Source organism: Panthera onca, chromosome A3 (genome assembly GCF_046562875.1).
Source record: "Panthera onca isolate mPanOnc1 chromosome A3, mPanOnc1 haplotype 2, whole genome shotgun sequence".
NCBI lineage: Eukaryota > Metazoa > Chordata > Mammalia > Carnivora > Felidae > Panthera > Panthera onca.
This window is the reverse complement of record NC_138341.1, coordinates 98650146-98673544: the sequence shown is the minus strand read 5'-3', so window position 1 is coordinate 98673544 and position 23399 is coordinate 98650146. Positions and strand designations below refer to the sequence as shown.

General features: G+C 43.6%; 1 protein-coding gene across 3 annotated transcripts in view; it reads right to left on the bottom strand.

The window, feature by feature from the left end:
• KIF16B (kinesin family member 16B) overlaps positions 1-23399 on the bottom strand; it is a 289905-nt gene that overhangs the window by 53665 nt on the left and 212841 nt on the right. For all 3 annotated transcript variants that reach the window (XM_060611715.3, XM_060611717.3, XM_060611723.3), the window contains 2 exons: positions 22756-22878; positions 475-564 (listed from right to left, as the gene is read on the bottom strand). In XM_060611715.3, coding sequence (XP_060467698.1) covers positions 475-564; positions 22756-22878 — 213 coding nt within the window. The remainder of the gene's footprint in view (positions 1-474; positions 565-22755; positions 22879-23399) is intronic.

Below are 23399 nucleotides of genomic sequence, written 5' to 3'. Positions count from 1 at the left end.
TATTGACTATCTACCTCCCATCCATGTTTGATGGCAAATTAACCTTAAAGACCTAATTTCTCATTAAGTGGAAGTCTAAGCATTAATATATCTTTTTTAAGAGAAAAAAGGGCAAATCTATATTGAGGGATTTATTACTGTTTCATTTTAGTAGATCTTACCATTAAGAAGTTGTAAGTTTATTAAAATATTTGTTTAAAATTGGTAAAATGTACTAAAAGGGTAGAATTCATTTACTGTCACTTTACTATCACTTTCAAAATCCTGTGTTCAGAAAATGTTTAAATTGTGTAGAACAGAAATGAAACTAAGAACAAAAGTTAAAAAGCTACCTTTGACAGATGCGTAATTGCAACAAAACTTGGTGACACTTACAAGCTAATACCTAAAGGGAGGGGAGCATGATAATGCAATCAGCTCATTTACTTTATAAAATAAATGTTCTTAATTGGAGATAATTATTTCATAACTTACCTCTGCATACTTTAACTTCAATGTTTTATGCATTTCTCGAAAGCGACTGTAGCGCCTGAATACGGTCCATGTCTCATCTAGGACAGTAATCTATTACCAGGAAAATCAAAATAAATCAGCATTAATTAGAGGGGAAAAAAATGACTAGAATTAAAAAAAATAATTTTAAAATTAACAAAAAGTGATTAGCATGTGAAATTTCTCCAGAACTGAAAACATTAATCTAACTGCATAAATAAGACTTATAAATAATAAGTGTTCTCTACTTAAGGATGCATCTCTGGTTCCTAAATCTGTTTATAAGCAGCATGTGCCTATGTAAAATGAAAGACAGTCACCTCTTAATGGCTTATAAAAAGTGTCCCTTTACTCTCCACTTGGGTGGTAGAAAGTAAATCCCATAGGGTGACCTTTCTGTTATGGCACTGTGCCCATACAAAATGTCAGTGCAGGCTCCCACATGCCACCATAGTGGATAGGATGGGAAAAAATGAGAGAAGGAGAAGCCAAGAAGTAAAGGGAGGAGGAAAAGGAGGAAGAGAAGGTAGAAGGAGAAAGAGGACAAAGAAAGATGAGAAAAAAAAAAATCTGTAACTCAATTATTAGCATAAAAACATACAACATAGTTGGCTTTATTTTAGAGGAGGAATTCTCAGTCCAATCTTTAACTGGTAGTCGAACTTACAGTTCCTGTTGAATGTGCTAACTGGTACACATGCAAAGGTCCTGAGGCACATCAGCTCACATAATCAAGATCACAGTGACAAGGGGAGGCTGGTAGACACCACCAGCCTGGACAATCACAGGCTAACAAGTCTCAAATTCCTATTACAGTTCCCACTTTTCTTCCTAGCTCTAGACCCATGTACCCGAGTTGGAGACATCATTCTCTAGATGTCACGCCATAGGAACTTCAAGGTCATGTTGTCTAAAACCAAACTTCACATGCTCTCTCTAGTCTCTAGTTCTTATCTGGTGTATTTTGCCACCATCCAGCAAGCCCTGTCAAACAGATGCTGAAGCCACACCTGATCCCCTCCTCCCCACCAATGTGACCAAGGTCCAACGAGTACTAGGTCTTGCTCTTTTTGCTTTGTAAACATTTCTTAGAGTTCTATCCTTCCATCCTCCACCATCATCACCTTCTCACTCTGGGCCTTCGGGTCTCAGATGGCCTTTGCCAGGGCCTCCCCCAGTTGTCTGCATCCACATTTGCCCCCTCCAATCCCTTCTCTGCACAACTGCAAGGGCAGCTTTATTCCACACACTCTGCCCCCCTAAAGACCCTGTGGTAGTTTCATACTGCCATAGAAAAGAGCCCAAATTTTTAATTTTAAAGAGCCAAATTTAAAATTTTTAACCCACTGCCTGCAGCAGCCTCATTTCAAGCCTGCCCCCCCTTAGGTGTCTTCACTCCTGCATACTCCCTGAAAGCACATACTCTTTCCCACCGCAGGGCCCTCGCATGGGTCTTATCCCTTTATGGGAAATCTTATCTTGCACATTACAGCAATGCCCTTCTCGAGCACTGTCATTCAACCTGACTCTCCCACATATAAACCACAGGGGATCAGTAGGAAGGGAGAAGCAATAGTGGGGAGAATACCCATGCGGGTAGCTTCGGGAGGAGTGAGTCTTGAGTCTCAGCCATTTGGTTCGCTCATTTCCCAAAGTGGCAAGTGAGATGATTTTAGGTTACAGGAGCATGTACTTTTACTTGTTTTTTAAAAAATGTTCAGCATTCTGGTTCTGTATTCATTATTTTCTTTTTTTCTTTTTTTAATATGAAATTTATTGTCAAATTGGTTTCCATACAACACCCAGTGCTCATCCCAACAGGTGCCCTCCCTCATCACCCACTTTCCCCTCCTCCTACCCCCCATCAACCCTCAGTTTGTTCTCCGTTTTTAAGAGTCTCTTATGTTTTGGCTCCCTCCCCCCCTAACTTTTTTTTTTCCTTCCCCTCCCCCATGGTCTTCTGTTAAGCTTCTCAGGATCCACTTAAGAGTGAAAACATATGGTATCTGTCTTTCTCTGTATGACTTATTTCACTTAACGTTAACACTCTCCAGTTCCATCCACGTTGCTACAAAAGGCCATATACCTAGGGGCACTTGTACCCCAATGTTTGTGGCAGCACTTCGAACAATAACAAAATTATGGAAAGAGCCTAAATGTCCATCAACTGATGAATGGATAAAGAAATTGTGGTTTATATACACAATGGAATACTATGTGGCAATGAGAAAGAATGAAATATAGCCTTATGTATTCATTATTTTCAATGATTTTTTTAAAATTGTGGCAGGTTTCTTCTTATGAGTTCCCCCTAAAAAGTTATTTCTCTAAGGAAACAAAAAAGGTAAGTATATTTACAAAAAAATAAAAGGCATTAAATTAAATAAAAACAGTACAGTTCTGCAGCTATAAGTTTTTAAAGCTGGTATGCAAGTCACCACACTGCTCCCTGTGGCTAAGCTGGGGGAGGGGGAGCCTTCTCTCTGATCTCTCCTCTTCAATAGACCCCACTGAAGCACTGTGAGGGAGGCCACCACAATCAGCATGGGTGTGAGGACTTCCTTAGGGTGAGAACACAGCAATACACTGCTCTGGCTGGATGCAAACCAGGTATCAAAGAGAGAACTGTAACAGGAGGGGCCACGATGCTGTCTACTTGTCAAGAGAACCCAGAATGTTAACGGGGCCACACTCAGGGCCTGGGAGCAGGAAGATGCTGGATGCTCACAGGTGAGCCCTTGCTGGGTTGGGACTTTGAATTCCATAGGAAGTCATCAAAGAAGCCTAGAACTCCCTCATCCCTCAGTCTCTACTGCTCCCTGGCTCTCTTTGGTTGCTTCCACTGTACCTTTTGAACTCCTAACCAGTCACCAGCAAAACACCCTAGATCCTTAGCCTCTTCCAGAAACATCTCCTTCATCCTCACTCTAAATGGAAACTGGCTCTCCCCTGAAGAATCACTTGTCCTGCAGTCCTCTCAAGTAGGGACTATTTTCTGCTGGGATGTAGGAAGGCACTGTTGTTCTCCTACCCAACTTTCAAACCATTGTTCCTCTGTCCATTCTGAAATCCCTCCTCTGTGAAGCTCATGCCTTCCGATCCTGCTCTCCATCTTTCCTGCAGGGGCCGATGCACCTTGGTCACTTCTCCAACTCCCTGAAGGTCTTGGGCTCTGCTCACTGTCATCCACACCAACACTATGGAACTGCTGTCATGAATCTTGTCCATTCCATTACACACAGATGATCCTTCCGACACCGTGACCTGGTCCTCGACCTCTGCCTGGTTCCTTCCTCACTCAACCTGGAAACCATGGGCAATCATGACCACCATTCCCTTGCATTCCACCTCAAACCTCTTCATCCTGCTCTTGAAATTCCCTGGACTAAGAACTAAACCATAGCCCTGGTGAAATGCAACATGGTCCTGCATCTGCCTAGGAGAATGTGGCTGAAGTAAAAAACGCCACCAAGTGGACTGACTGGTCTCATCTAAAAGTCACAGTCCACACTTTTCAGTCAGCCTGGAGGCCTCCCACCAGTCATATCTCATTTTCCAGTTCCATCCACTCTTCTCCTAGGTAAGTTTTCTAAAAGTCTACCCCATCTTTCTCCTCAAGCCTCCATCACTTCTCTCCTGGTCCTCAGTGGATAACCTTAATTCCAACTGCATTGAGAACATGAAAGAAATCCAAAGAACATTTCCACAGGCACCCTCAAGCGAGTCTCCTCATTGCCACCATCTACCCTGTACCTCATGTTTTCCCCTGTTATCAGGCAGGAGATATGGATCAGTGCTCCTGTTAAGGTCAAGCCCTCTTCTTAAACACTGGATTCCATCCTCTTTTGCCTTCTGAAGGATACTGCAATACACAATTTTCTCTTCTCTATCCTGTACCAACACATTCCCATCCTGTACTAGATTACTCCCATCGGCATCTATACGAGCTCTTATGTCCGTCATCTTAAACTCCCAACTTGGCCTCCCTTTCCTTTCTAATTACCACTCCATTTCTATTCTTCCCATCATAACAAATCTCCTTGAAAGAGTTTATTCTTGATATCTTCATTTCTTTCTTACCATTATTCCTTGAATCCACTCCAATCTACACAGCATTCCACTCAAGCTACTCTTACCAAGGTCATCAACAACTTCCATATTGCCAATCCACTGGTTAATTCTTGGTCTTGATTATACTCCATGTATCAGCAGGATTTGATGTACCTGACAGGTCCTCCTTGTAACACCTTTTTCATTTGGCTTCCAGGTGGCTACACTCCCTTACCTTAGTTTTCTTTGCTGAGATTTCTTATCTCCCTGACCTCTAAACATCAATATGTCCCAGGGCTTTGTCCTTGAACATGTTTTATTTTCTACCTGCACTCACTCCTTTAATGATCTCATCCCCATCTCATAGCTTACATGTATATGCTGATGATTCCCTGGGTGCTCATATCTGTCCCCCGAAACCAGACTCGTATATCCTACTGCCTATTTGGAGGTCTAATTGCATCTCAGACTTAACATGGCTGAACTTACCAAACTCGCTCATCTTCCCGCGTCCCCATCTCAGTAGATGACAATGCCACTCTTCTACCTGTTCAATCCCAAACCTCTGGCATCATCCTTCATGTTCCTCTTTCTCTCACAGCTCATATCCATTCAGTCAGCAAATCCTTTCCACCTAACTCCTAAATGTAATGAGACTGCCCAGTTCTCAACATGACCACTGCTCACATCTCAGTCTAAGCCACCACCCTCTCTTGTGTGGGTTATTTTTAAGAGCCTCATAGTGGATCTCCTTGCTTCTGCTCTCCCCCCAACACCAACTTTCCCTTCTCACACAGCAGCCAAAGCGATCTTGTCAAAAATGAAGTCAGATGGGGCCATTTCTTTGCCTGAAGTGGACATCCTTCCAAGCTGCCCCATATCACTCAGGGTGCAAATTCAAGTTTTTCAACTGCCCTACAAGGATCGCTATGATTTGTCTCCTTCCCAGCATCATTTCCAACCACTCACTCCCTTGCTCATTCTGGTTTCCTCGCCAATCTGGAACATTTCAAATGTGCGACACAGAAGGTATGTCCTCGGGGACTTTTCATGAGATTTTTCCTCTTTCTGGAATACTCTTGCCACATGACTAGCTCCTTCACTTCCTTTAGGTCTTTGCTCAAAAGTCACCTTCTCATTGATACCCTCTCAGGATATACTATCTAAAACCACACCCCCTTTCCCATCTCCACACTACTTGCTCCTCTTCTCCCAACTTATTGTTATACTAGGCACTACTCACTCCCCACCACGGTATCCTGTTTTCTGTCTACCTTCTCCACTGGAATGTAAGTTCCAGGAGAGGTGGCATTTTTCGCTGGTTTTCACCGCACCTTAGAAGAGCACTTGGCATGTCACAGGCATCCTAAATGAAGAGCAGGAAGAGGGAGCTCCAAGGTGGACTTGTCTTACATATGCTCAGGCTCTTGGTGACAATGAGACAGCAATACTTCTTTCATCTCTCTGGGTGGAAGAAATGCCCTCAAGGAAAAATGAGGATAAAGATACGGTAAAGTGGGCACTTCGCTTGTGGGGCTTTGGCCTATGGTTTTTCTACCTTGTTTTCTCAGCTTATTAATGTGGGACCACCTTTTGAAATCTCTAATGAAATCTACCTCACCGTCTGGGGGTTCATTCCCCTTTTCCACAGTGGGCCCAGAAGAGTGCTTCTATAAGGGATACCAATGTCTCTAACAACACACACACACACCAAATCCTGGGGAGGAGGTGACACGGCTAAGTAATTTCCTGGGCAGCAGAATCGAGAGCATTGGGCACCAGATAACAAGTCAACAAGGAGAGGACGGAGTCCTTGAGAGAATCCCCAGAAAGGTATCCAATGTACTTCCTTCCACTTTCTTGATATCAGCCCCCAGTGCTCACAGTGGGATGTGGGATGCTAACATGGTGGTGTGCAGAGCTGGGAGGGGACAGAGAAAGATGGCCCAATGTGCAGAGGCCTTTCCACAGCTTTATACATGTACTCCTTTGAACTGGGCCTGATAAGGTCTGTACAGGTGTCAGAGGCATCCCCGTTTTCACTGTGTTATGCTGGTGACTCCAAGAGTCCCACTATTAATAAAAAGGAAGGGGACTCTCTGGAACCATTAACACCATATATACGATTTCTCCAAAGTGTTGAATAATGAAGATCATTATTGGCACATTCTGGGTAATGATTTATTTTATTGCCTATCTTACTTGATATTTTAATAAACTCAAGTCAACAAACCCACATACAGATCTGAATGACCTCAACCCTCGAGGTTTCAGTCTATAGTCTTAATCACTGGTTCTCAAAGTGTGATGCCTGACCAGCAGCACCAACCTCACTGGGCAACTTGTTAGAAATGCAAGCTCGGACATTGTACCCACACTTATTTAATCAGGAACTCTGAGGTGGGGCCTGGCAACCCACGTTTTGTTTTGTTTTGTTTTGTTTTAATTTATTTTTGAGAGACAGAGAGAGACTGAGCATGAATGGGGGAGGAGCAGAGAGAGAGAGAGACACAGAATCGGAAGCAGGCTCCAGGCTCCGAACTGTCAGCACAGAGCCCGACGCGGGGCTCAAACCGACAAATTGTGAGATTATGACCTGAGCTGAAGTCGGACACTTACCTGGCTGAGCCACCCAGGCGGCCCAAAACCCGTGTCTTAACAAACCTTTCAGGGGATTCAGGGTAAGCACCTATGCCATAAACTATGGCTAGTATTGCTGGTCCAGGATCAAAATATGGTGGCTGACCGGCCTCCCACCCTCTCTCAACGCCAAGGGCCCTTAGTATGGCATTCAGGGACTTTTCCAAGCTGACCGAATGCTACCTTTCTACCCTCAGCTCCCGGTGGATCAGAAATCTCACATTTCACACAGAATCTCACACTTAACACAGAACTATGATGTATTCATTGGTCTTTTGCAGGGTCTTTTTAATGGCCTCTCATAGTTCCATTCTATGACTAGAGAGCTTCTGTTCAGCCTCCAGGGCTGCACCCAAACAAACCACAGTCCCTCCCTTGGAGCTTCCTTCCTCCTCTTCTGTCCCTGGAAAAATCATTCCCTCCTCCGTGATTCCTTAGTGTGTACTCAATGCTTAACCAGAGCACATATCACAGGATATCAGTTATATAATTAAAGTTGTACTAATTAACTTATAGAACTGGTATTGGTTATATGAATGCCTCTCTACCCTACAGAATTTTAAGCCTTCTAAGGGAATGAGCCTTTGGCAATAATTGGGGTAGAAGTAGGAGAACTCTCACTGTAGAGATAAACATTTATTGAGCTACTACTATGTGCCGGACTGGTAGTTTGCTGAAAGATGTTCTTAAGATTATTTTGCTTTTCCAATCAGGTAAGAGTTCCAGGCTTGGCCCAGGGCAACCAAAATGGTGAACAAAGCCTGCCGCAATTGTGGCTCCACACAGTCTGTGCTGGTGGTTTCTTGGAGGTGCATCTGAATCAGATTATTTGAATTAGTCACACAATACTATACTTTCTTTTTTTAACTGCACGGAGAATATGGTGCCTTTTCAATGTATCTGTAACCTAAGCTTACAGTGACATGTAGAGGGATTTCTAAATCAGCCAGGTTAAGTACAGGGATTGAAACAGCTCAAGCTTCCTACTTCACATATGAACCATCTAAATCTCCCCTTGTCTATCAACATGGAAAGAGGATGAAGACAAGGATAAAAAATTAAGGCCAGCCATGATCACCGCAGAAGTGGGTGGCAAGGCGACCGCATGTGTCATCTCTCCAAGGAAAATGTCAAACCCCTTCAAGATGAGGTTTGGACAAACTACACAAAAAGGAGAGATATATATTAAAGTCCTATTTTGCCCCAAATTAAAATTGGGCATGAGATAAGGTGTTGATGCAGAGAAGGGACAGATCACTACAACAGATAAATCAGACCAAAATATTCGATTATTTTCTTCAGTGTTGAGAAAGCAGGGCATCATTACTGTGTATCTTTGAGGAGCAAATTCATTACTTCTCTCTCACTGAATGGTTCTGCTGATACAAATCCATCTTTTCTGGGCCATAAAATGATCAAGTGCAACTTAAACACCATAAACATGTCCACAAGATGAACTGCATTTACTTATAAACAATTCTCGATTGAGTGCTTTCCACAAATTTATGTTATATACATATTTTGCTGGTTTGAGAATTGCCGATTTTAAGATCTGTCATCAGTATATATTCCCTTGCATGTATCTATCTTTGTAAGGACGAGAATCTACAATTTTTCACCCAAAGAAAACTCTTCTAGCTGGCCTCCATGTAAATAGTTACTTGTGGAATTCTCTCAAACATTTGAGGAGGTACCTGAAGTATGTAAAAATAAAATTCCTTCTACTTTGTAATAGTTTGGAGGAAATCGTCAAAATGCCAACCTAATATTTCCTAAAAGTTTTTATGCTAAAACATTATACTAAAGTTTTGTCAGATTTTTGCAAAATATAGTCGTCAGCAACACAATTGTGAACACGTTCAAGGGAACATGAACCTTCTTACAAACACTGGAATCTGTATGGTCGGAAGTATTAATACATCAGACTTAATTAAAAGTTCAGACAACTGTCAAAATGGAACTAAATTGTAAGTGGAAAAAGAGGCCAACACCTCACTAACCACAGCCTGCCCATCATCCTGTAACTCCTTGCTCTGGTCCACCTCTAAGATGGCCAAATCCTTCAAAGGGTTTCGAATGGGCACGCTCGCCCTACATTTGTGGAGTCCACGGTCTTCACTGGGATGCTCGTAACCTCTTCTGGTCTCTTAGCTCACCTCTTCCCTCTTGATCACTCCTTATAGGCCCAGGCTGGATTCCAGGTCAGTCTTCCTGCCACTGGAGGACCAGCGAGGTGACCTCATTTCCCCAGCTCCCTGGGCTTTTCTGGTGGGGCCACATTAGAATAACCCCCCAAATCAGGCAGTCTAGGGTGTCCGCGTTCTCTCCTGTGTGCTGCCTCCCACAGAAAGCAGAAAGTATGAAATTTATGCTCTTTTGACTCAGCAGTTTCACTCCTACTTAGAAATCCTTCCAGATTACATTCTCTGCAAGGAGTATTTCAAAATTTTCTAGATTTCCAGTCCTCATGGACAGTGATTGATAATGTTTTCTGAGGTGATTAGGGTCACCGAAAACCACCTTCCTGAGCACCTTTCAAACCCTCTCAAAATAATGCTGTTGCTACATTCATTCTCCGCCTCCCCATCCCCCACCAAACCTCTTCATCTTCACTTTATTGTCCCCACTCTCTACCTGAGATTCCCCCCCCCCCAACCCACTCACCTCCCAGCCTGGCCTCGGGTGTACTGCTTCCTCTTAGCACAGATCGTTGACCTCTGACTGCCCTCAGGCCTCTATCCTGCCTTTCTCACTGCCTCAAAAGCCCTCCCTCTCTTTTCCAACTCACTGAAATCCCCCCATCTGCCTTAGGTAAACAAAAATGTTATCTTCCTGACTGCTTCTTCCTGACCCCCATTTTGCTTTGCATTGTTCTAGTTTTCTGCACGTTTCTCTCTCCCCCACTTAGTTGACCCTAGAGCACATGAACTGCTTACTCATCTTTTCTGTCCTTCAATATGTTGATAGTTCCATCATGGTCTTTAAAAAAAGAACCACTGGGGCGCCTGGGTGGCTCAGTTGGTTAAGCGTCCGACTTCAGCTCAGGTCATGATCTCGCAGTCCGTGAGTTTGAGCCCCACGTCGGGCTCTGTGCTGACAGCTCAGAGCCTGGAACCTGTTTCAGATTCTGTGTCTCCCTCGCTCTCTGACCCTCCCCTGTTCATGCTCTGTCTCTCTCTGTCTCAAAAATAAATAAACGTTAAAAAATTTTTTTAAAAAAATAAAAAAAGAACCACTACGTTACGTGTTACACGTTATGTACTGAATGAGTATTTATTAAATAATAAACAATGGAGACAGTGGAGCCCATGGTCTCTTTTTAATAAATACTTTAAAAAATTTTTTTGAATTTTTATTTATTTTTGAGAGAGAGACAGAAAACAAGTGGGGGGGGGCAGAGAGAGAGAGAGAGAGAGAGAGAGAGAGAGAGAGAATCTAAAGCAGGCTCCAGGCTCTAAGCTGTCAGCACAGAGCCTGACACAGGGCTCAAACTCACGAACTGTGAGATCATGACCTGAGCCACCCAGGTGCACCTTAATACTTTTCTACTGCATTTTCCAATTCCCTTTCTCTCCTGCAATGTGGGCCGTGGAATGAACTGCATTTTAGTCTGTTTCTGACTTACCTGTAGCTATTTCAAGTTTTTAGAAAGTATGCATTAGAGGAGATAAAGGGAGAGGGTAATGAATTGTAAAACAAAGAAAGACAAACGGTCATTTATCAAATTCCTTTTGGAGAGAGGATTCTGCTGATTGAGAAGAAATACCGTGACAAAAGATTTGGGGTAAGGAGAGTGAGTGGGACAGGGAGAGTAGATGAAGACTCCCCCAAAACACATCAAGAAACAAAAGGTGGTCTCTAAGTTGCCTTTAAAGGGGTGGGTCCTAGTTAAACTTCAGAGCATTTGTTTCTGAATGTCAAGGTCCTTTGGATATGTAAACTTGAAAAAAAAGGCCTAAGAAGTAGGCTTGAGTGGAATCTTCACTTAGCAAGGGGGCAGCAGCTGGAGCTCCCGAAGGGTATCTGGGAAGCAGGAGTGGGAAGGCTGGTGAACATAATTTTGGAGAACATTATGTTTGGGAGAACATAATTAGCTAACAGGGTATTTTCAGTAATTTGCTCTGAGATGTGCAATGCACCTCCTTCTTTGGTTTCCCTGGGGAAATTTCAGGCAAGTTTATACGCCTTTCTTTCTGAGAAACCCAGAGGAGTGCTGAGCTCTGTAGCCAAGTGGACACAAAGGAAAAGACACTGTGTCAGCAACCACCCAGCAGGCAAGAGACTAGCTGCCATTTGAATCATGCCCATGAACTCTGTGTAACGAGATCCTGAACTGACCAGGCATCCCCCTGCATCACAGTGGTCCCATGAACCAAGAGGCTACCAACAATGGAAATTCGGTCTCCAGGGCACCTGAGTCAAGAAGTCGGGCCCCAGCAGGAGCACGGTCTTAAAGCCAGTGCACTGGGGAAGGAGAGAGGAGTCTATAATCCACTCCCAGATCTGCCCTGGCTGTTGGTGACATGGATGGGAGATGTATGGAGTATGGAGCATAAAGATTTCGGAAAGTAGGAGGCCCATGCCGAGGTAAGATCATTCGGTCTTCTATCCAGGAAACTCCCCAGACGTCCTTCCATGAAGACGCAGCACCAACAAGTACATGAAGTGCCCCAGAGCCCTTGGCTTCCAAACCTGCTCCGAATGCAGTGTGTCGGGAAGAAAAGAGCCTAAGCCGACTGCTGACTTACATCACATCTACGTAACTATGAAGTGGTGCAAGATCCAATAGAGCTTTCTCGCTGACCAAAGTCTCAGCCTTCTGCAATAACTAGAAATTACAACCTCTCGATGCTTCAGTTTCAGCGCCCTCAAACTTGAGATAATTTCGTTTATTTTAGTGTACTTACTCTATCTAGTAGTTTGAAGGTAAATTTGAAAGAGTATGAAAAGACTCCAAGATTCTAAGAAGATGGATGTCTTTCAAATCCAAGATCATTACTAATAAGTACTTCTCCCTTCCCCTAACACTTCTGCAAAGCCAGTGAGGAATAGGGGAAATTATTCTACTTTAAAATTGTGGGAAATTGCCTAACCAATTTTCCTTCCAATTACCGAGGTATTCAGAGGCAAAGACCAGAATGCAAATGCGCTACCAGTCATCACTGGAGAATGGAATAGTGAAAAGCTCTGGATGAAGACAGACTCAGATCCTAACTTTAGTCTAGTCACTAATTAGCTGTGTGACCTGGGCTCCATTACACAACTCCTCCAGGCCTCAGTTTCTTCATCTGTGAAATGGGCTCAGGATACTAAACTACAGATGAATGAAAAACATGTGAAACAATTAGCAGGGTGTTTTAGCACCCAATAAATGGTAACTCCTAGCACTGTGATCACAGGTCTTTTCTTAGGCACCACTCAAAGGCAAGAGGTATCTTTGGATACCAACTGCAAAAATGGGAGTTCAAACCATTTTATGATTTATTTTTTTTAAGTTTATTTATTTATTGCGAGAGAGAGAAAGAGGGAGAGAGGGTCAGAGAGAGGGGAAGAGAGAGAGAATACCAAGCAAGGTACACACTGTCAACACAGAGCCCAACACAAGGCTCAAATCCACAAACTGTGAGATCATGACTTGAACTGAAACCCAGAGTCAGATGCTTAACAAACTGAGCCACTCAGCGACCCTCATTTTGTAATTAAAAAAAAAAAATTTTTTTTACTGTTTATTTTTGAGAGAGAGAGAGATAGAGATAGAGATAGAGAGAGAGAGAGAGAGAGAGAGAGAGGCAGACAGACAGAGGGTGAGTGGGGGAGGGTCAAAGAGAGAGGGAGACACAGAATCTGAAGCAGGCTCCAGCCTCTGAACTGTCAGCACAGAGCCTGACACGGGGCTCAAACCCATGGAGCACGAGATCATGACCTGAGCTGAAGTCCGACACTTAACGGACTGAGCTGCCCAGGCACCCCTGTGATTTAGTTTAAAACCAATTTTATTCCAGGAAGAGATATTAAACCTCCCTCCCAAAAATCTGAAGTTTTGGAAGAGGAATTATTAATATATTCTTATAGGAATAAAACAAACTTGAAATGAAAATTCAAGGCCAAACATGGCCAAACCAAGTTGACTGCTTTCCTTCTGTGCTTATGACTCAATCTCATTTCTTCTTTGCCATTTTTCATATGTGCAGCATTTATTTTGTGAAGGCAAACACAACTGCCCCAAGTGAAAGTGATATAAAAAGATGAGTTGCTTTGTGTGAAAATAAGGGAAGGGAAAAAGGTTTTGTCTTAATTTTTGTAGCGACAGGCAAAGTTCTCAAAAAGATGGGAGGGGTGCTTAAAAAAATAGGATAAAATATGATTCTTCCAGTCCCAATGTTATTTCTTTGACTTGTTATTTATGTTTGAAAATAACACACAAAGGGATCTAGATGGACCGCAGCTTATGCAACATTCCATTTGTCTCGACTATGCTAATACACATACAGGGAGAGAATCTATCAAGTCACTAATAAGCAGAGATTCAGATGCCAACACACAAATCCTTCTGAACATTTATATTCTATCAAGTTGGGAGTATTTCTGAAAGATGTATGTGTGCACAGTTTATCTAATAGACTGGAATGGCGCTTATTTCTGTTCTGCCAAATAAAGAGAAATTTCTCTGACTGTAAACGTGATTGCTCCAACTCACAAACTGCACATTTTCTGGGCATTTCCTCTCTTCATGCTCCCTGGCAGGTCTCTCCACCATCAAATTCTCCAGGTCTGTCAGAGCCTTCTTAATAGCCCCAATTTACAGAGGGCCTGTAACTTGGCCAGAACTCGAGCTAAAAAATTAAAATGCACACAAAAATAGGTTTTGAAAGTAGGCAAGGATGTGGAAATGGCCCCCCATCCGGGGCAACACTTAAATATGGCATCGACTCCTAAAAAGAGCAGAAAGTAGTGAAATTTAGCAGGCACATTGGGGCACCCGGGTTGCTCAGTCGGCTGAGCATCCCAACTCTCAGTTTCAGCTCAGGCCCTGATTCCAGGGTTGTGGGATAGAGTCCTGCATGGGCTCCACAATGAACATCAACCCTGCTTGGGATTCATATTCTCTCTCTTTTCCCTTGTCCCTCTCTCCCTCCTGCCGCCCCTCTCCCCAACTTGTGCTCTCTCTCAACCTTAAATAAATAAATAAATAAATAAATAAATAAATAAATAAATAAATAAGGCACATTAAAATGAGTAAGCAAAGGAACCAGTATGGATCTCCTCACTGGCCATGTGGCCTTGGGCAAATCACTCATAATGGCCTAGTTCATTAAATGCAAGTAATACCCCCATTCTGGTATAGCTTCCACATTTGCGGAAATGCCTGGCAAAGTGCCCGGGCTGAGGAAGATCCCTGATAGATGACGGTGTCCTCCCCTGAAGAGAGGCTGCAAACGCAACTGCCTGAAGGGTTTAGCCAGGAACAAACCTCTGAGAGGCTCTGTGAGTACAGGGGTGTAAGACAGCAGGCAGCGCAGAGGGAGTCTAAGTGCTACCTGAGCACTTACAGCTCTGCCACAGAGGACGGATGAAGCTCCTCAGAGAGGCTGAGCACTGCCAGTAAGTAAGCCAGCAGCTCAGGTGAGACAGGTAAATAAACCTCAGGGTATGTGCCAGAACAGAGGGCAGGACACAGGCAGCTTTCTAGACACAAAAGAATGCATAAGATGTGCTAAAGTCCTATAACCTATAAGGCATGCTAGAGACAGATGGGATAAATAAATACAATAGAACAGATAAAAGCATTACCTAGAGATACAAAGTAGTAGGTCATGATCAGGCAGCTCAGGGCCAACAGCTAATTCAGCCCTGAATGGACCACCGTTGACAACAAGGACCCGGTCCCGTGCTGGGCCCACATGCGCGCTACCCAAGAAGTGCAGGTGAAAACCAGGGGTGCTCAGCAGGGCACTGGCCAGGCACGTGGCCTTGGGGCAAATGCGCAATGGCGAGCAGAGCGGGAAGGCTCTGGGGCAGAGAGAGACAGGGCAGGTGACACGGTATGACCCTGGGGTCGGTTAGTGTGCTCCGCCCACCTGCTCCCCTCTCCCTGTGTGTGTAAATGGACTTCATAAACTGTGTGATCAGAGACTCCATCTGGTCTGTGAGCCCTTCCGGGCAGTCGGGACTTGGCGTGTACTGTTCCCTCCGGTGATCTCCTCTGTGCTGGGGGCAATGACGTCTGTGGCACGGTGGAGGCACGAGCCTCAAACCAAGAGGAGACGCCGGCTCACCCCAATCAGGCTTGCTCTTTAGGAAAACCGGCCCAGGGTTCCCACATGTTCTGATATTTTACAGAAACGTGAGAAATTTGGATTTCTATGTCAGATCTCCCAAGTTTGAAATGCTGAGAACTCACCGAAATATTTGAAAACCTGTTCAGGCAAAATAACGCACATCATACACTGCCAGTTTGCTTCCTCTCCCTTCATACCTTTGCACAGCTCTGTCTGGCCCGGGCCCTGAGGTCCCTGTCACATGGCTCCTTCAGTTGTAAAACCCAGAGGCCAGCTGCCACCTGAATTTTGCCTTTGGCTGCGTTTCAACTCCAGGGCAGCACTGACTGAGACCGGAAGAGGGGCTCACATACCTAAGCTCACGTGACAGGAAAGAAAACGACACCACAGACTGGGCACTCAGGAATCCCTCGCAGGTGGTCTACAAGCTTGTGCTGGAAGGGTACCCACCCCAAGGGTACACCTTCCCGCTATCATTCCCCCCTGTGTCTCCTCTCCTTCTCAGGCCGCCGATCAGGAGTTACAGAAAACCAGGTGCATTTGGAGGCAAGAGGAGGTGACTGTTCCTGTGGTACCTTCAACACAAATCACGTGACTGAAATTAGGAACGGTTTTGTTTCAGATGTTGTGTGTTCGAGGTAAAGTATGTAGTCCTGTGTTCCTTTGGTCCACAAGTGGACCAAAGTGATTCTGCCCCAAAGGGCTGACCTCCTGCCACCACACGAAAAGGGCAGGGCGCTGTCCTTCTCTGAACAGCATGGGGGTGGGTATGACTAGGCTGCCAGGTTGCCAGAGGGCTCCTTAGAAGAGAAGACTCTACAACAGGTGCTTCCTGAGCAAGGGGCTGGCATGCTCAGGTGACCAGCATAATGTCCAGCAAGTGGACAGTGGGTAGAGGGCTACCTCTCTGTGCAGAACGGAACCTCTCTGTGGGTGCTGGAGACTGCCGGAGCCAGGATGTGCGTGAGCTGGCGCGCTGGAGGGTAGGGTGGAGAGGCAGCGGGGAGGCAGAACGCACTGGCTTTCTTGCACTTAGACACAGTCCAGAAGCATGATTTGCCTGTACTTGCACTGGACCATGAGAGAAGCAGCCACATCATTAGGAAAACAGTGGGTGGGATGGCTATTCAATGTCTGAATCCACCAGCACAGTCAGAGCACAGGAAGCCCATGGGGGGCTGTTTACAAAGGGCACAAGGACACAAAATCCCGAAGCTCTACAAGGGCTCTGACCAGTAAGAACACCCGGTGATGGACTTGTGTGTGTCACATTGTTAAGTGATCTCTCCTGGGTGGGTGACCATTATCAGTCAGAGCCTTTGGGAGGGCTGGGGACTCAGCAAGGAGGGCCCAAAGGAAGACCATCTATAAACATGACAGTGACTGAAAGAAAACAATGTGACTGCCGCTGTGACCTCTGCAGTGAAGGGAGGAAACCAGGTGACAGGACAGAGAATGGGGGGAAGGGGGACAACACGGCAGAAGTCGCGGCTCTAGGAAGACAGAAAACAATCTCCTGTAAAGATTACCTACAGTTTTTACAGGAATAAAGACTCTTAGGAAACAAAATATTAAAAAAAATACACCAGTGTTGGCTTATTTCTTTATATTATCATGTTAATATGTAAATTAAAGGGCAGAGAATTTAAAACGATGCTGGAAACACCAGGTTATTTCTATAACATAAGAGTATGCCAGCCTCCGTGAGACTTAACCACAGATTTCCCAGGCCGGTGTTTTGCATCCTGCTGAAATCTAATTTAAAAATTAAATTCTATCCACCCTGGTCCTGGCTGACTGAAAATGGCATGTACAACGCAGTGTAATTGATTTCCTGTATCAATCACTGAAAAGCATTTGAAGCAGGAGTTTTACGATGAGTGCTGGAGTCCAGTTAGTGGTATAACCTGTGACAGCTGTGGTTTAGAGCAAGCACGTATTGTACCAGTACATTCTGCTGACCAGCAGGTGACATTCAACACCATTCAGCACAGAATGTGCTCTTCTCCAAGAGTAGCCAGACTAGCACGCCCACAGCTCTCTGCCCGCCTGTGACATCAGTCTGCAGGCCGTACATCTCTTGCAGTACACGTGGACACAGTCCCAGAAGGATGTGCTATTGCGACCTGCTGGAAGGCATAACCACAATGGTGATGGGAACCAAGGCCCTCGCTCCGGGTCTCCCAGGCATGTGTCCTTCAAGGATGAGCAAAATAAGTGGGTGGCAAGGGGTGTGAAGGGAGTGCATCATGGAGATCACAGCTTTCTGTATTGTCAAGTAAGGACATTAAGATAAATACCATTCCACAAATCATGATATATCTATACAATGGGAGGCTATTTAGTAATAAAAAAACAAAAAACAAATTACTGTTCCAGTCAGCTATATGGATGAATCTCCAAAACATCACGCTATGTGGAAGGAGCCAGACATGGAAAAGTAACTGCTGCCAGCCACATCTCCACGGCATGCTGGAACAGACACTACTCATCTATAGTCGCAGACAGCTGTGCAGGGCCACTCACCGTAAAGGGGCACAAGAAACTTTCTGGAATGACTGAAAAGTCCTAAGTCTTGATCGATGTGCTGGTTGCATGGGTATACGCACATCAAAACTTGTCAAACTACACTTAAATACATGCGTTTCATTGTATGTAAATTATGCCTCAACAAAATTAACTGAAAAAAATCAAATGGGACCAGAAAACAAAAACCTGTATATGTATCTATTCTCATAGTTACTTCATAAGAGAAAGATATTTTTAATCCCTGTATACAGAAGATTTGAAAAAGACAGTCCTTTTGAATTAAATTTTAGTTTAATGAAAAAGTCTACTTTTCTCATTTTAAATCCCAGCAATGGGAACTTCCTTGAACTCATCAGGGACCAGAAGGTGAGCATTTAAGAACCACTGTTGTCCTCCTTCCTCCCCCAAATTCCACTCCTCACACCTGACCTCAGAGAGTACCTTAACCTGGCTCATGACTACTTCATTCAGCAAGGAGCAGCCCAATCAGAGCCACTCGACTGGGGATTAAAATGAAAGTGGCCAGGAAGAAGCAATAACTTAAGTAATAAATGCTACCTCAGGAAAGGCAGGCAGAAAAGGGCAGGAGGCAGAGGGAACAGGAAGGGTGAGGGAGAAGCTGAAAGACAGAGCTCGGGGCAGCTATAACACCAGACGCTGTCTTCCCTGCCCCACTCCTTGGGGCAAACTCAGCCTGTGGAGACTTGAACCCAGTGGGCGCCGTGTGTTCATGGGCCAGCTTGGCCCCTTAAATGAACCGGCCGTGACCACGGAGCAAGTTATACAGTCAGCCGGGGTCTGACATCATTGACAAGACCGTTCCCTGTTGGTGACAGAGCCTTGCTGCGTATATTCAGGATCCCAGGAGACTTTGAAGACCATAACAGGGGAAGAACAGAAAACAGAAATCGCTTTTGTTTAAAAAAGAAGGAGTGAAGATTTCTCTGGAGTATATAGTATTATAGTATAAAATATCTATCTACATTAACATCAGATTTTCCTTCAAAAAAGGTCTCTAAAACTAAATAGAATAGACTTAAAAAAATAATACTTTTTACCTTAGCTGCCTGAAAGCCACCGGTTCATCAAGAAAAGACTTTAGTAGTAGCCAAACTGTTATCACAAGTGTGACTGTCCTAGAAAACTGTCAATGCATCAAATAGTCAAATCATGGATGGAAAAGGTTGCCATGCTTAATTTTAGAATTCAGGAATGTTAAGGGGGAATTAACAATCAAAATGGAAACAAAACAAAACCCCCAAACTCTCAAAGATACAACTATACATCCAAAGTCATTAAGAGGATTCCGAGGGTAAAATCTCAGTCATTCCTTGTGCCTTTTAAAAATTTACTTATTTTATGGGGCACATGGGTGGCTCAGTCAGTTAAGCATCCAACTCTTGATTTCTGCTCAGGATCTCATGGTGCGTGCGATTGAGCCTTGTGTCAGGCTGTGCACCAACAGCACATAGCTTGCTTGGGATTTTCTCTCTCTCTCTCTCTCTCTCCCTCTCTCTCTCTCTCTCTCGCTCTCTCTCTCTCTCTCTGCTCCTCCTCCTTCTCTCTCCCTATCTCCCTCAAAATAAATAAATAAACTTAAAAATTTTTTTAAATAAAAATTTACCTATTTTTTAAAAACAAACACCTATCCAGCACTTAGCATGTGGCAGGCACCGTTCTAAATACTTTACATGACCTAAGTTCATGCACTGTTCATACTAATCCAACCAGGTAGGTCTCTTTATCCCCATTTTACAGATGAGGCACAGTGAGACTACGGCTTGTAAGGTTAACTGGTGGAGCCTGGACAGGACATTGGCGCACCCAGCACTATCCCAACAGCTAAGCCTTTGCTGGGGTGCGGCCGTTTTTGTTTTGTTCAGGGGAGGGGCAGTATATTCAGGTCATGTTCTAGTACTGGGGCCCTGATGTTTCTGTGACTAGTAACCCCAGAAGAATGTCAGACCCTCAGCACACCTACCTGCCAATGCATGCCAGCCCTTCCTACACAGAGAACTAGGGATTCTCCGGCAAGTGTTAACAAGCCATTCCTGATGCCGATTACAGCAGCTGGGATAAGTACAAGAAGGAAGCAGAGCAATTGATATGCTTTCAGAACTTGGCTTTGATAAGTTCAAAGAAAGCTAAACTCTTTGGATTTGGATTTTATGTATTCTGAATTGAAAGCCAGGATTCTGAAAGGTCCCATACGATTTTCTGTATGTGGGTTCTCTAACTTGCCTTCACAGAATGATCTTCACAATTTTGGCCAGATCTGATAAGGCCTGGACTATTATTTGCCTGCCAGTTTTATTTAAATCAACTCAGTTTTTTTTTTTCTAGTTCTTTTCTTTTTTTTAATTCTTGAAGTATAATTGACATATATCGTATTAGTTTCAGGTGTATAATACAACGATTCAATATTTGTATATATTGCGAAACAATCACCTCAATAAGTCTTGTGAGTATCTGTCACAACACATGGTTACAACATTTTTTTCCTTATGATGAGAACTTTTAAAGATTTACCCTTCCAGCAACTTTCAAATATGGAATACAGCATTATTAACTATAATCACGAAGCCATACTTGACATCCTCAGGAGTTATTTATTTTATTACTGGAAGTTTGTCCCTTTTGACCACCTGCACCCATTTCACCCACCCCAGCAACCACCAATCTGTCTGTATCTATGAGCTTGGTTTTTATTTTTAGGTTCCACATATAAGTGAGATCATACTAAATCAACTAAGTATCTTCTTTATCCATGATCTTATCTTTTAGGCATGAAATCAATTTAATGGTTATATTTTATTAACACATTTATCTATTAAAATAAAATATATCTATGCACCAATGAAAATCATTGCATGTTCTCCAGTGCTGTGAGCTCTCTGTTTAGGAGAATTCAAATTCTGAGCTGGTGAAAGCCAGTCTTTACCCTCTAATTAAAAATATGGACTGGGGTGCCTGAGTGGCTCAGTCGGTTAACCCTCTGACTTCGGCTCAGGTCATGATCTCACTGTGCGTGAGGTCAAGCCCCGTGTCGGGCTCTGTGCTGACAGCTCAGAGCCTGGAGCCTGCTTTGGATTTTGTCTCCCTCTCTCTCTGCCCCTGCCCCGCTTGCGCATGCTCTCTCTCTCTCAAAAATAAACATTAAAAAAATTTTTTTTTAAATATAGAAATAATACACATACCTTCAGAGAGTATTTTGATAAATGTATATAACATTACATGTATGTACAAAGGGAACTCTAAATACACACACACACACACATACAATTTCAAACGATTGAGAACAGAAATTGAGCAGGCATTAGGCATACAGTCAGGGGCGGTGAGAAGTACTGGCTCCTGGACATGGCATAACATTTTAATAAGAAACCACACAATCTGGTCAGTGACGTTCAAAATACCACACCCCCCCCCCCCCCAGACATCATGTACTCTCAGCAGGGACCTCAAATATATAAATTAGAGCCTAGGTTTAAAAAATAAAAAGGAAAACAATATATAGAGATAAGAATCTGAGAACTTGATTAATTATAAAACTCATCTGCACTCTTTCTCCTGGAAGACTGAAAATGAATATGCATGCCTAAAAGGGAGAGATCCCTAAGGACCCAGGGGCTCCACTCCCCACCAAGGGGCATGTTGGGGGTGGGGGTGGGGACTGCTGGCTTCAGGCTCCCTCCGCCCTCTCCCCCCACAGCAGCTCCATGCTGATCTGCTTTCCACAGTGTCCTTCCTCATAATTATTTTCTCAACAAACGTCTTTGCTAAGAAGAAATTTGGAAACCACCGGTGTAATCCAATTTCCGCATTTCACCAGTGAGAAAACTGAGGCTCAGAGAAGGTAAAAGACTTAGCATCACTCAACAAACAGCAACAGAATCAGAGCCTAAAGACCTCAGCGTCCAGATTCCCAGCCTGATGTTCACCTCCAAGAACACCCTCACACAGCCATATACTGGTGACCCTAGTGGATGTTATTACATCAATACCCTTGCCTAGCCTTGAAAACAAAGAAGTGTTATTATTAATCATTAATTCTTTGAAGAGAGGAGAGCATCCAGCAATATTTAATGAATTGTTATGAGTCAATGGAACTAAATTAGGAATAAGATGAAGTCATTATTTTGGAAAGTGTGATGTAAGGAAGCAGGCACATTTCTTCCTGAAAAGTTGTATAAATCAAATCATGACTAAAATGGATTAGGAAAGCTTCCTAAATTAATACTAATAGAAACAACACTAAAAGCAGCAGTAGTAATTATAGCAACTGTTATAACTTTATGTGCACTGATATCCTTGTAACATAAACATTATTATTCCCACTTTTATAGATAAGAAAACTGAGCTTAAGCCCAGGGATAGGTCACCAGGGATAGGGTGACCGACTGCACTGGTTTGCCTGGCATGAACTGGTTTCCCAGGGCGTAGAACTTTCAGTGCTGAAAGCAAAACAGTCCTGGATAACCTGGAAGGGTTGGTCACCCTGCCTGTAGGGCTGGTGACAAGAACTTTCTCCCGTGTCTGCCTGACTCCCCAGCCACCACCACCTTCTATGGCATAACTTCCCTCCATGTTTTACAGTCTAGACTTTCACATATCAGTTTAAAGGAGGGCATGACCAATATGCTTTAAAACAACATGTTCACATGTAGCTTCATCTCCTTTCATATGTATATATGTATATAGACAGAGAAAGCCCTGGGAGCTTCAAGCCTCCATTCCTCCAGAAGAGTAAAGAAGGGGCACTTACCTTGACCTCAAACTCGAAGTGCTCGTCCTTCCCTTGCCCGCAGAGCACATAGCGTGGAATACTAATTTTAATTGGGTCCTTCAGGTCGTCTGGATTTGCTCCCAAAGAGCGAGAAACCATCCTCTATCAAAGGCACATCAGATGGGGAGAACAAAGAGAAACCCAGATCACTCTTCAGAAAAAACCATGTTTGGGCAGGTGGGAGAAAATGTGTTTCAAGCAAAGAAGAGAGCATCAAACTAGTAGAGTTTATTTAGAAAAACGATGGCTTCCTTTGAAAGAGAAATGCTAAGTTTCTCTCATCACAAAAGACCATTTCTTGAGGTATACTATTCCAAGAAATTAGGGCAAAAGCACTTCAAAATGTTGTTTGGCTTTGAAGTTCCTTCCAATTTATAAGAACAAGCGAAAAAAGAGACAGATTACATATCCCGACTTTTAAAAAAATCAGTGTAAACCAGATTCCTTTCTGAAAAGACTTGATCATCTGACAAACTTCTTTTCTTTTCACAGACTATCAGATTGCTGTACATATAGCTCCAAAAGCTAAAGACTTTATTCAAATTTACTTCATTTTTAACTTCTAGGCATTTTTATAAGCCAGTATGGTGGGGAAAGCTCTTTAAACCACAATTAAAATAAAT